Source organism: Camelina sativa, chromosome 8 (genome assembly GCF_000633955.1).
Source record: "Camelina sativa cultivar DH55 chromosome 8, Cs, whole genome shotgun sequence".
Taxonomy (NCBI): Eukaryota; Viridiplantae; Streptophyta; class Magnoliopsida; order Brassicales; family Brassicaceae; genus Camelina; species Camelina sativa.
Window position 1 is genome coordinate 8,657,050 of NC_025692.1, and position 13,596 is coordinate 8,670,645.

The 13,596-nt window shown below is 36.3% G+C and overlaps 2 protein-coding genes across 3 annotated transcripts in view; both read left to right on the plus strand.

Annotated features, from left to right (window-relative positions):
* LOC104706746 (exonuclease mut-7 homolog) lies at positions 4,279 to 7,582 on the plus strand. Of its 2 annotated transcripts, XM_010422960.2 has the most exons (7): positions 4,279 to 4,711; positions 5,032 to 5,163; positions 5,506 to 6,045; positions 6,200 to 6,276; positions 6,385 to 6,520; positions 6,803 to 7,006; positions 7,316 to 7,582. In XM_010422960.2, the coding sequence occupies exons 1-7, from the start codon at positions 4,325 to 4,327 to the stop codon at positions 7,373 to 7,375; spliced, it is 1,536 nt and encodes a 511-aa protein (XP_010421262.1). In that variant the 5' UTR covers positions 4,279 to 4,324; the 3' UTR covers positions 7,376 to 7,582. The 2 variants fall into 2 exon arrangements, with proteins under 2 accessions (XP_010421262.1, XP_010421263.1); XM_010422961.1 differs by lacking the exon at positions 7,316 to 7,582 and having other exon boundaries at positions 6,777 to 6,867.
* The window catches only part of LOC104706747 (MAG2-interacting protein 2), an 11,601-nt gene continuing 5,938 nt past the window's right edge, over positions 7,934 to 13,596 (plus strand). The window contains exons 1-9 of the mRNA XM_019228382.1: positions 7,934 to 8,197; positions 8,441 to 8,576; positions 8,669 to 8,720; positions 9,273 to 9,446; positions 9,811 to 10,009; positions 10,147 to 10,364; positions 10,629 to 11,595; positions 11,951 to 12,885; positions 12,994 to 13,076. Coding sequence (XP_019083927.1) covers positions 8,490 to 8,576; positions 8,669 to 8,720; positions 9,273 to 9,446; positions 9,811 to 10,009; positions 10,147 to 10,364; positions 10,629 to 11,595; positions 11,951 to 12,885; positions 12,994 to 13,076 — 2,715 coding nt within the window. The 5' untranslated portion in view covers positions 7,934 to 8,197; positions 8,441 to 8,489. The remainder of the gene's footprint in view (positions 8,198 to 8,440; positions 8,577 to 8,668; positions 8,721 to 9,272; positions 9,447 to 9,810; positions 10,010 to 10,146; positions 10,365 to 10,628; positions 11,596 to 11,950; positions 12,886 to 12,993; positions 13,077 to 13,596) is intronic.

The window sequence follows — 13,596 nt, forward strand, 5'->3', positions numbered from 1 at the left end:
GGGGGGGGGGGGTGCCGATCTCATGAGAATTGTCGAGCTCACGAATGATGCTGGACTCGCGAGGGAAGCTGGACTCACGAGAGATGCCGAGCTCGCGAGCGATGTTGAGCTCACAAGGGATTTCGAGCTCACTCACATGCCCCTTAGTTCATATTCGGAACCATCAACCTCATTGCCCATCAAGATATGAATCGGGAACCTCGGCACCCGCCATCAGCGGATCGTGCCGACTAGTGACTGAGCAAGGAGACGAGTCGAAAGTTGTACTTCCGCCCTCAAACCCGCGAAAACTGTCTGGTCTGTCGATCTTAAGCTCGATTTGCCAACCTCTAGATCAGTCGATTTCGCCGTCCCCGAGGATATCCACTGCAGTAATTTCGTCAGATCGATGCCGAACAAGCATCTCACCAACCTCAGTTCGCCGATCCCGGGCCCTAGAAGAGCCGAACTCTTTCTCCTTGCGTCGATCTCCTTTTTCAGACTCAATGCCTATCTCGTTCTTTGCGTCATCCTCAGAACCGAACTCAAGCGACCTCACCTCAAGATGCCTACCTCGAACAATACCGACCTTGCAGTAACCATAGTCGACACCTACATCGCCGTTCTCAAAGCCTCGAAAACTGCCTACCCGGTTTAAACAGTCCTCTTGATCCGCCGGATGGGACTGACCGGATCTTCTCGGGTCCAAATTGTCTTCGCGCCGGTTTTCAGCTGACAAATCTCGCCGATCGCCGACCATAGGCGATCTCACGAAGTAGGATGGGGCGGGTGGCGGCTAGGTCAAATAGGGGTAACACAAACAAGAGAGAAAAGTAGAGAGAGAAAGAAGCATAAGCATAAAAGTATAAGAAAGAGAGAGAAAGTTACCTTCTTATGGAGCGGAGGAGGTGAAGAAAAAGGAGAAGGGAGTGGATTTAAAAATAAGTAAATAAAACGGAAATTTTACTATCAAAATCCGTTACCTCGATCTGCGACCTGTTCCTTTTCAGGAAATTCATCGAATACCGCACTAAATTTCAGACCAGTGGATATCCCAAGTGTCTCTTGAAAGACGAGCCCAAAATTTACAGGAGAGTCACTATAGCAGTTTCTTCCCGGAAGCAACCCAAGACGATCTGTGCCGAGCAGGCATATTATAGACAATTTAAATACGTCCGCTGATCGCAGAAAAACTGCCGCTCTCCGGACTATGGGGGGAGTATTGTTGGATATGGGCTGAGCCCAATATGCCACTCGGCCCAACAAGACAAACTAATTTTGATTTCGGCCCGACAAGATTGTGAGAAGTCATTAAACATTCCGCAGAGGGCAATCTCAACAATTCGCACCAGGAACCTTAGGGAACCCTAGGTCAATAGTCGCCTATAAAAGGAAAAAACATTTATTGGGATCACCATCCTGACCCCCGGACAATACCTAGAGAGCAATACTTTGCATCGAAAACTGTTATTGTCTTTTGTATAATCCTTTTTAGCTTCCGAGCTCGTCATTATTGACTTGTTAGTTCTCTTGTGAACTGACGAGATCGATCTTGACTCGTGTTAGTGATGACCTCACGTTTTCATCGTTAATAAAAGAACTAGCTTCACTCTTTCCCCAAATACTTTATTTATCTAGTGTTGTGCAATCCCCAGTACAAACACCCATAATTATTATTTAATTCCTATGCCAAGAACAACACAAAGTGACCAACAAAAATCTAACTCAAATTATCATAAATTGTTGGCATTCTTTCTAATATAGATATGTATATGATACCATGTAGATAGATATGTGATCTACTTATCTTTTTCACGTTTTCTATTTTCAGAAAAAAAAAATACATAATCTAAGTTACAAAAATAAAAAATATATGTAATCTAAGTTACAAAAATAAAAATATATAAATTATGTGTTAAAATATATCCAATTTATTGAACATGTCACTTTCTGGTTTTGAGATGTTTTGTGATTTGGTTAGAAGGATTCATACTTTATAATTAAGATTTTAAAAAATTTGATTTCATTTTTTCAACAGGAAAAAAGAACTTTTATTCCTTTTTGAATTATTGTATATTAATAAATAAAAAAATTCAAAATAAGATTAGGTTAATAATTTAATAAATTAAAAAATATTTTCAATAAAATAAGTTTTCAAATATACAAACAATTTTTTATTTTTTCTTATATCTTATTATATAAAGTTGGATTTTCAAAGTTAGCTATTAACAGGATCGTGACACGTGTCAAGTATACTGATGAGATCTTGACATGTGTCGAAAAATTATTATTTTCAAAACAGCTAATTAAGATAATAGCATTAAATCTACATAAAATTTACATGTTTAGATATATATAAAAATTCCTAAGTCAAAAAGAAAAATTAAGAAAACTAATATATATTCCATTGTACGATAATTATATCATACATGTTTTCTCAATTAGATTTTGACATGTATAAACAAAAAAATAATTCATTAAGCATGTATGTTATTATTAGTCAGTAAATAGTGAATAACAAATCTAAAAAAAATAACAATATATCTACATAAAATTTACATGTTTATATCGAAAACTTTGATCTTTGATTTTTTTGTTCTGATATAATTTTGCTGATCTATTGTGGGTCTTTCATTTATGCGGGTTCTTCAGTGAAAGCTATCAGATGCAATAAAATGGAATTAAAATATATAAAGCCCGCTAAATTAATCGAGGATGGAAACACTGATAGAGGTTCCAAAGTGATTCTATATTTAGTAGCATTATAAGTTTTGAAGATTAGTCGGTGGTTGATGTTTCTGATCAAAATCTAGAGTTTTCTCTTCTAAATAATGTCAATGATGCCAGTACTGAAACAAGAGCTGCTTGATCAAGTAATTGAGAAGCGATTTTGAAATTTCGGAAGTTAGAACAATAAACTATTTTAAAATTGGTTTCAAACGGGATTTATGTGGTTTTCTATCGAATTCGGTTCGTAAACCGTTTAAACACAAATATATAGAGAAATATATAAGAACTTTTGATTCGGGTAGAAATAAGTTGAGAACTTACGATTCAAGAATATGTGAGACGAGGTCATAGTTCTAAATAGTTTTGGTACAATGTGATACTTCCGAGGAGTAAATAGGTCATTGATCCTTTAACGCGATTATGACATATGTCATGTTTTGGATTGTTTATAAAGTTTCTATTTTATATATTTGAATTATCTAAGACTTATATATATACTATCATGATTATAATTTTCAATTTTTTATTTTTATTATGTTATATTAACTTTGTTTCAATTTCTCAACTTTTATTGGGTTGGTCATAAAATCATTGTAATCGAGTAGATAATTTTCACTAGTTGTTCATCCAAAATATTTTTGGAGTTAAAAAATTCATGGTTAAAGAAACTATGTCACAATTTTTTTTTAATAATAATAAGAACTATAATCATGCCAAAATGAAAGTAAAGCAATATAAAAATTGTTTAATTTGTTTAAAAGACATTTTATAGGTGGTGATAAAGAACATTAAAACATATCGTTATTGTATGTGGCTACTAATTATATGTTGCATTGATGAATTCTTTGTTTGTAAAATATTTTGTAATAAGTTGTGAAACGTTTTTGAATTTTGACAATAATAATATTTGTAATGATGAGTATTTGACAAAAGTTTTGGTGGGATATAATTTAGCTTTAGATTATTGTAATAATTGTTATAATATATTAAAAATATAAAAAGTATATATAAATGTATGAAGTTAATACAAATATAATTTTTTTCTCTAACTAAAATTATTTTAATATTTACTTCAGGAAATAAAATTTCTTTTTATTTTTTTTTAAAAATTGTTTAAGATATAAGATTTATTTTCTTCAACAATTTTAAAACCCGCACATCGTGCGGCCCTTATCTAGTATATATATATATCCTGGTAGGTTTATAACTTTTTCATATTTTAGTAAATTTTGAATTGATACATGTTAACATTTAATCGATAAAATTGACATGTGTCACGATCTTGTTAATTGAAAACTTAAAAAATTAAGTTTTATATAGAAAATAATAAAAGATATCTATTTTTTATAATTTAGTTTGATTTTTATAATATATAGATTTAATTTCAAGTCGGTTCAGATAATTAATAATTTGATATTGACAAGAAAGAATTTTAAAATAATAAAATGGTTTTAGTTATGATTGCTAGATTTTGGTTCGGTTTAGTTGATTCGATTCGGTTTTCACCTAACCATTAATTGGATCAACCAAAACCGACATAATAAGAGTGTCTCTAGTCTACTTTAATGTAATTTTCAGTTAATTTTTGTTTTGTTTTCGTTGTCGCTCTGTAACGATGGAAAGCCTAAAGATCTATTTAGTTTCGTCCACCGACTCGTCCGAGTTCACTCGCCTGAAATGGTGTTTCACTCGTTCTACGATCATCGCCTTAGACGCCGAGTGGAAGCCACAACATTCCAGCTCCTCTTCGTTTCCTACAGTAACTCTTCTCCAAGTCGCGTGCCGACTCGGTCAAGCCACGGATGATGATGATAATGATGATGGTGTCTCCGATGTGTTTCTCATTGATTTGACTTCGATTCATCTCCCGTCGGTGTGGGAGTTGTTGAATGACATGTTTGTTTCTCCGGATGTGTTGAAATTAGGGTTTCGGTTTAAACAGGATGTGGTTTACTTGTCTTCGACATTTACTCAACATGGATGTGAAGGTGGATTCGGAGAGGTGAATTGCTTGATGAAAGTTTTGAACTTTACTTCTTTGTTTTTAGTTTAAGCTGTGAAAAGCTTTAGTTTATGTTTTGTTGAGATTGTTGTTGGTAGTGAGGATTGCATTCAAGATAAATGTAATCGAATTGCTATCAAAGTTCTTACCTTTAGCTCTGTTACCTCTTCAAGGTTTTAGTTTTCTTGTGTGTTGGATCACGTCTGGTGTTTATAGATTAGGTAAGTAAGATCAAAGTAGAGTCTTTGATTTGTGTGTTTGTTTTGCCTTTTAGTTTTTGCTTCTCTAAAACTCTCGTATGTGATTGTTTATGTGAATAGGTGAAACAGTACTTGGATATCACAAGCATATACAGTCATCTGCAGCATAAGCGGTTTGGGAGAAAGCCGCCAAAGGATATTAAGAGCTTGGCAGCTATATGCAAGGAAATGTTGGATATCTCTCTCTCAAAGGTTTGTTAATCATTTCCGAAATAACTTGACTTTTGGTTAAAATAGACTAGCTTGATATTTCTGTTAGATATGTGTTAACGGTTTAGGCTGCCTTCATATGGCTGAATAAGTAATGTAAACTTGATGGATGGATTAGTCTTTTTACCTTATGCTATATGCTGTTTAGGCATTTAATTTGATTGTTCAGTGTAGATCTAAACACCCTGGAGAATCTCGGTCTCTTTAGTTGTATCATATTACTTCAAGGTAGTCTTTTGACATTTAGTTAGCTTTTCTAAGGTTGGTGGTAGGTAGAGAAGCATACTGTTACTAAGTCTTTTTTAACAGTTTTTTATGCTTTAGGAACTTCAATGTAGTGATTGGTCACATCGTCCACTTACAGAAGAACAGAAACTATATGCTGCCACTGATGCTCACTGCTTGCTCCAACTATTCGATGTATTCAAGGCACATCTTGTTGAAGGAATCACAGCGTTAGATCCTGGAGAGATAAATGTTGGCTTGAAAGAAATTATTTCTGGATCGGATTATACCAGTAAGATTGTCACGCTCAAAATTTGCAAGGCTGCAGATGTAATCAGATCAATGTCAGAAAATGGTCAAAACATTACCAATGGAATGGTTTCTAGAAAAACAACTCTAAACACGATGCCGATGGACGAGAGTCTGTTGAAGATTGTCAGGAAGTATGGAGAAAGGATCCTGTTGAAGGAGTCTGATCTTCTACCGAAGAAACTCAAGAAGAAAACAAGAAGACGTGTCCCCTCAAGCACTGTGAACACAACTAAGCAGTTGGTCTGTTCTGCGGAATGGCAAGGTCCACCGCCATGGGATCCATCTTTAGGCGGTGATGGCTGCCCTAAATTTCTTTTGGATGTGATGGTAATATTTTGAAATGAATTTATTTTATGTACTTGAAAAAAATCTATTATATGACTTCACCGAGTCAGTATCTATCTTTGTTTCTTGAATGTAACCATTTTTTCAGTAGGCTCCATGTGATATCACATCAATTGCTTATAAAATTACTCTCTAGGTTGAAGGTTTGGCGAAACATCTACGTTGTGTGGGGATTGACGCTGCAATTCCACACTCGAAAAAGCCGGATTCAAGGTATTTTTTCCAAAGCTGATGCTATAATATTTTCGTGACATGGGGTTGATCACAATATCTATGTAGGTTCCCCTAATTTTGCTGTTGATCTGTTGACACAAATGTCAGGGAGTTGCTTGATCAAGCATTTAAAGAGAACAGAGTTCTATTAACAAGAGATACAAAATTGCTGAGACATCAGGATATGGCAAAGCATCAAATATATAGAGTAAAGAGTCTTCTAAAAAATGAGCAGCTACTTGAGGTACAAACGAAATTAATTCTCAACGTATGAGCTGTTATGTAGGATCTGTGATGACTGCTGAGGCATGATTTGATTTTACTGGCTTTATTAATTCAAATGGGACACCTAAACGGGAAATGCTACCATAAACACCAAAATAATTTAGTGAATGAGTACTAGACTTTCTGGTTGGAAGTTGGAACATTTCAAAATGGACTCATTTTGGAACCACTGGCACTTTATTTACATTCGGTAGAATGATTATGGATTCCTACAGGGTTACTGAAACAATAAGCTGCACAGGTGATAGAGACTTTCCAGCTAAAGATAAGCGGAGATCAGCTGATGTCAAGATGTACAAAATGCAATGGGAAATTTATTCAGAAACCTCTAAGCATTGAAGAAGCTATTGAAGCAGCAAAGGGTTTCCAGAGAATACCCAACTGCTTATTTAACAAAAATTTAGAATTTTGGCAATGCATGAACTGCCATCAGCTATACTGGGAGGTAAGTCACCTAACTCCATCTGTTTCTGTTCCCGAATGAGTATTTGACACGCGGAATAAATTCTTTGTTTTGCTGATTGAACGACAGTCAATTCAGTCTAAACCGTTTTCAGTTTCCCTGATATTTATTAAATCAGTGATCCATTTAATAATTGTATAAAGATACATTATTGGTGAACTGAATCTTCATATCTTTAGAACATCTTCATGTGTTCATGTCTTAAAAAGTAGAAATCATTGACCTCTGATCTGTCCTATCTCTAATAGTCAGTATCGAGATGCTTAATGTTTGTTGTGTGGTTGGTTTCAGGGAACTCAGTATCATAACGCAGTCCAGAAGTTCATGGAAGTATGCAAGTTGAGTGAGTGATTCACTTCTTTTTTTTTTGGTGAAAGTGTTTCAGGGCCACTCTTTCGTGATCTCAGTTCCTCAAATGTTTTATATCATTTCTCTGAGCAAACAAGATTTTGTTTTGTAACTTGTGTCTTATGCACACACGTGTTGTTCCAGAGGTTATGAACCGTGTACAAATGTTTTTTTAGTTTGTTTTATGAATAAACCAATCAATCATTACAATTGGAAACCGTTTCTTGAGAATCAACGTCGACAACGCTTTACTGGAACAAACCAGATTATCTCCAAAACTCTTCACTTGTCTCAGTGGTGCCGTGTGGTGTCATATGCTTTTGAAAAACTTTTTCCAAAAGAGCTCTTCTAATAATAATGGCTGTAGAGAAGAGCAGAGGAATGAATCAAAATTGTGATTCAAGGATACAACTATTCGGTTTGTTCGATTTTTAATTTGAACCGACCGGTTTGGATTGTCGATCTGCGTAAGACAAGAAAACATTATTATCACGGTTGAACCGGACCGGTTTTGATACATTTCAATTGATTTTAGTCGGACAAGTATTGTAATTTTTTTTTTCTTTTTTTTTTCTCACGGAGTCGTCGTCATCGTCACTTTCTCTTCTCATCGGCGAAGTTCACATTCACCAGTAGTACCTCGACGGTGAGATTTCGTTTGGAGTCTTCTTCCTCCTCCTCAGGGTCTCTTCTGTCTCTACCATCGGAGGTCGCATCGCCAGATCTTCGCCACGCCAGTAAATACATCGTTTTCTCTGTTCAATTCGCCACTGGTCTCTCTCTCTCTCTCTCTCTCGCGGAGCATAATCACCAAATCTTGCTTAGGTATGCTAATCGACTCTTGTTTAATTTGGTAAATTTTTCAAGGGTTTTCTTGAATCATTAAAAACTTTGTGGTTCAAACGATGAGAATGCTTGATGTTTGGGGGGTTAAGGTGTCAAAATTTTATTAAACCTTCTTTTGATTCTGTACCCTGCTCATTAGATCTCCGACTCAGATTACAATTTCAGATTTGATTGATTCAGTGCATATATAATAATCTTATAATTTGATTGTTCAACTCCTAGAAACTGGTGTGAGGATCATCGATCTCACACTCTCCTTAAGCGATTGATCATGGAAACTGCTGGAAGAAAAGTTTTGTACGAGATACGTCATCATGCTTCATTGCCTTATGTTCCTAGATATCCTCCTCTTCCTCAGGTACAATGTTCATCATGCTTATAGAGTTTAACTGATCGCTGTGTTTTATTTATATAACTTACGTTGCGGTTTGATCTGCTGTCGAAGTTTAGGTAGATGGAACTGATTCTAAAGGAGGGCTTCGGTCTCTTGTCTCCATTAGAGGTCAGTTGCAGATGGTTGATTCTTTAGTTGTTTGACCTGCTGGTGAATAAAGCAGGGAGCTTTAATCATGTTCTCTAGTTTTTGTTGGTACATGTTCTCTAGTTTTTGTTGGTTACATGTTCTCTAGTTTTTGCTAAGCTCATGTTCCGAGTCTTAGCAATAAGATTTTCTTGGTACCAATTATTTTGGTGGTTAATTACTGTGTTCTGGCGTGGACGCGATTTTATGATGCTTTTTTTTTTTTCACATTTTTTACAAGGGTGTTTTCTTATTTGCTCGTTATAATTTGGAGAATCTGTAAACTGTTCTGTACATTCAAGTGTTTTATCAAAATGCCGGGATATTAGTAGACTACAGAGGGGAATTTCACTGCCATATTATTTGTTATGCCGTTTAGCAAAGTCCACACACAAACTCAGAGATCTGTGAATTTGAATCTTTTGTTTTATGAGCTTGTAGGAATCATGTTTGTGCACATCTCCTTTCGTTAAATTAGCATTATAGCCCATTGGTTGGTACAGACTTCTTCATTATTTATTTTCTGGTATTAAGGTGTTAGTCAACTCAAGGAAAAGTGGAGTGAATACTGGAATCCGAGAAAGACTAATAAACCGGTGTCATTATTTATTTCGCCTAGAGGAGAACTTGTTGCCGTCACTTCCGGAAATCATGTTACAATCTTGCGAAAGGACGATGATTACAGGAAACCATGTGGCAGTTTTACATGTAAGAAATCTGGCATATCTTCCCTTGGTTTCACATATTTTTTGCCTGATAATGGTTTTTGGGGATCATTGCCAATTTGCCATAGCACACTCCAATAAAAGTATTTGAAGCATACTGCATTTATCTTTTCAAAAACTTTCTACTTGATTTACTGTGATAACAAACGCCTATAAAAATGCATTTACCTTTCTTTTTCTCTTTTCCACCAAGGATGGTATGTGGAAACATCCTTTTGTCTCTTATTCTGTTAATTTTCGAAAATATCCTCTCATCGCAATACTTTTTTCTGTCTCTTTGTTTTCTTAACGCATGGTCTATTCCGTGTCCATTCTATGGTCCTCTTGACTTCTGTTCTCTGCATCAGCCAACATATCAGGATCATTTACTTCTGGAGTGTGGTCCGAAAAACATGATGTTCTTGGTCTTGTGGATGATAGCGAGACCCTCTTTTTCATCAGAACTAATGGTGAAGAAATAAGTCAAGTCACAAAAAGAAACTTGAAGGTTTCTGCATCAGTATTAGGATTGATTGAGGACGACTGTGGTGTGCAACCATCATGCTTGTACGTTCCTTCCGTCCCTATTTCTTATTGATTAAGAACACTGGGATCCTAATGTGCCCTTGTGCATTAATAGACTTGTTTGATGAAGGTCTACCTCTTTTGACTGGTGGTCTGTCCCAATGACAATTTGACTGCAGGTGTTCGTTCAGTGTACTTACATCAGATGGACTTGTTCATCATGTCGAGATCAGTAGGGAGCCAAGTGCTTCTGCCGTTTCCAAACATGCTTCAAATAATGTCCCAGCTTTGAGAAAGCAATTCCCCAACCATGTTTTTTGCTTTGATTACCATCCAGACCTTTCTTTCCTTCTCATTGTTGGTAGTACTGCAGGCATATCATCGACAGGGAGTTCTGGTAGGTTTTATACAACTTATTTTAGTTATGGAAGTTTTAAATTCGTAGTACTTATTTTTAAGACTTGAAAGCTACACAGTCTCTCGAAATCAATCAATTTAGCAAGCCACAGCTGCATACTCTTATATAGGAATGCTACCTATACTTTATCAGTGTTTGTGGTTGTTTAATGAGTAATGTGGTTGTTGAAAATATTTCCTATGGACAGAGATGTAGGTTTATGATTTCTGGGATTGTTAATGTATTTATTTACTTGCACTTCAGGTTCCTCGTGTATTTCACTTTGGCGTAAGTGTCAGAATTTGGGTTTGGAACTGTTGTCCACCACAAAGTTTGAAGGCGTATATTGTGAGACCAAAGATGATCAGTTGGCATATCCAAAGATATTAATCTCACCTCAGGGGTCACATGTTGCAAGTGTGGATAGCAATGGGTGCATGCATCTTTTCCAGTTAGATAAAGCAAGATTGACACTTTCGTACGGTCCTTCTGAAGACAGTTCTGATTCCCTGAAGCCAGATAAGTCGCTACAAAGTTGGAAAGAAAGTTTAAGAAATGTCGTAGATTTTACTTGGTGGTCTGATCACGCCCTTACAATTTTGAAAAGGAGCGGTAACATTAGTATATTTGACATCAGTAGGTGTGTTATAGTTCAAGAGGATGCTACGAATTATTCTATGCCTGTCGTGGAAAGAGTTAGGAGATTGGAAGGACACATTTTTCTTTTAGAAAGTTCAACGCAGGAAGCAAAATCAGCTTTGGCCAAGGTTGACAAGGACCCAAGTGAATTGCATCATACTAGTGAGCATAGTATGTTATGGAGACTAATATCTTTTACTGAGAAAACAATTCCTGAAATGTATAAAATCTTAGTTGAGAAAAGCCACTATCAAGAGGCGTTAGATTTTGCTGATAGCCATGGGTTGGATAGAGATGAAGTATTCAAGTCAAGATGGTTGAACTCAGAAAAAGGGGTAAGTGATGTGAGCATGATTCTGTCAAAGATAAAAGATAAAGCTTTTGTGCTCTCCGAATGCTTAAATAGAATTGGGCCAACAGAAGATTCCATGAAGGCCTTACTTGCGCATGGAGTTAATCTAACTAATCACTATGTATTCGCTAAATCTGAAGATCAAGAATCCCAACCACTTTGGGAATCTCGTTTGGCTAGGCTTCGACTATTACAGTTTAGTGAAAGGCTCGACACATATTTGGGGATAAGCATGGGCAGGTATATATCTTTACACTTGCATCTTCTTTTCCTTTCTGCAGATAGGTAAGCTGGTATGCCATATAGTACTATTTAGGTCTTGCATATCCAGGTTTGTTTTGGGTCTATGGTTATCCAACACAGAATGAGTGTCGTTTAGAATTTGGTTAGGTAATTTCGTGTGTTTGATTGCTACTTGAAAAACTTACAACCCTCTTTTGCCACCCTTAAATAACCACACAGACAGTTTTCATCCGATATCTCCAAGCTCTTTGCATTAGGTTCTGCATTACAGAATTTCCGGTCACTTTCAATCTACATTTAAACTTAACTATCCAGTTACTTTTAGAAAGGGTTAATGACATTGTCTCTACAGATATTCGGTGCAGGATTACAGAAAATTTCGGAGCAATCCTATCAATCAGGCTGCTATTGCACTTGCTGAGAGCGGGAGGATAGGGGCCTTAAACCTGCTCTTTAAGCGGCATCCTTATTCACTTGCATCTTTCATGCTGCAAATTTTGGCAGCTATTCCTGAAACAGTTCCCGTTGAAACGTATGCACATCTTCTTCCGGGAAAATCTCCTCCAACTAGTATGGCAGTGAGAGAAGAAGACTGGGTTGAATGTGAGAAGATGGTTAGATTTATTAATAAATTGCCGGAGAATAGAAAGAATGATTCTCAGATTCAAACTGAGCCAATTGTTAGAAGGTGTTTGGGGTATAATTGGCCATCATCAGAAGAACTTGCTGCATGGTATAAAAATAGAGCTAGAGATATTGATTCTTCCACTGGGCTGTTAGACAACTGTACTTGCTTGATTGATATTGCATGGAAAAAAGGCATATCTGAATTGGAACAGTTCCATGAAGATCTATCATACTTGCACCAGATCATTTATTCTGATGAAATTGGAGGCGAAATCTGCTTCAGCTTAAGCCTTGTTGGGTGGGAGCATTTATCTGATTATGAGAAATTTAAAATGATGCTTGAAGGAATTAAAACTGAAACTGTGGTTAGAAGATTGCATGACAAGGCAATTCCATTTATGCAGAAAAGGTTTTTGGGGACAAACAGTCGTAATGAGGAGTCCTTTCTAGTTAAATGGCTGAAGGAGATGGCAGCAAAAAATGAGATTGATTTATGCTCAAAAGTTATTGAGGAAGGGTGTATGGATTTGTATACTGTTTGTTTTTTTAAGGATGAGGTTCAAGTTGTTGATTGTGCTCTGCAATGTCTGTATCTGTGCAAAGTTACAGATAAGTGGAATGTCATGGCAACAATGCTATCAAAGCTACCGAAGATAAATGGTTAGTAGTCCAGATCCAATGTATCCGAACCCCAAGTCTATGTAACTAAATTATCAGATTTCCTTATCGAGTCATTGCTTAACCAAACTGAAACCCATGCAAATGCAGATATTGTTGGTGAAGACATTCAGAAAAGGCTCAAACTGGCGGAAGGTCATATAGAAGCAGGGAGGCTTTTGGAAATTTATCAGGTTTCAAAATTTGTCTGTATCTTGAATTAATTTAGTTGGTATCTCATAGCAAAAAATTTGTAGCCTTGTTCTGTGTGCACACACATATGTGAAATGAACTAACTTAAGTATAGAAACTTGTGCACTCAACTGGTTCTCTGCCTGTGTAGAAGGTACCAAGAGATTTTATGTTTGAAAGTTATAATTCTGCGTTTTTTTCTACACAGGTCCCGAAACCAATTAATTATTTTCTTGAGGTTCATTTGGATGAAAAGGGTGTAAAGCAGATCCTTCGACTCATGCTTTCAAAATTTGTTCGTCGTCAACCTGGACGATCTGATAATGACTGGGCATGCATGTGGCGTGATCTGCGACAGTTGCAAGAGAAAGCCTTTTCTTTCCTTGATCTTGAGTTTGTGCTGACAGAGTTCTGTAGAGGACTTCTAAAAGCTGGAAAATTTTCTCTGGCTAGAAATTATCTCAAGGGTACAGGCTCAGTTGCTCTGCCATCAGAGAAGGCAGAGAGTCTTGTTATTAATGC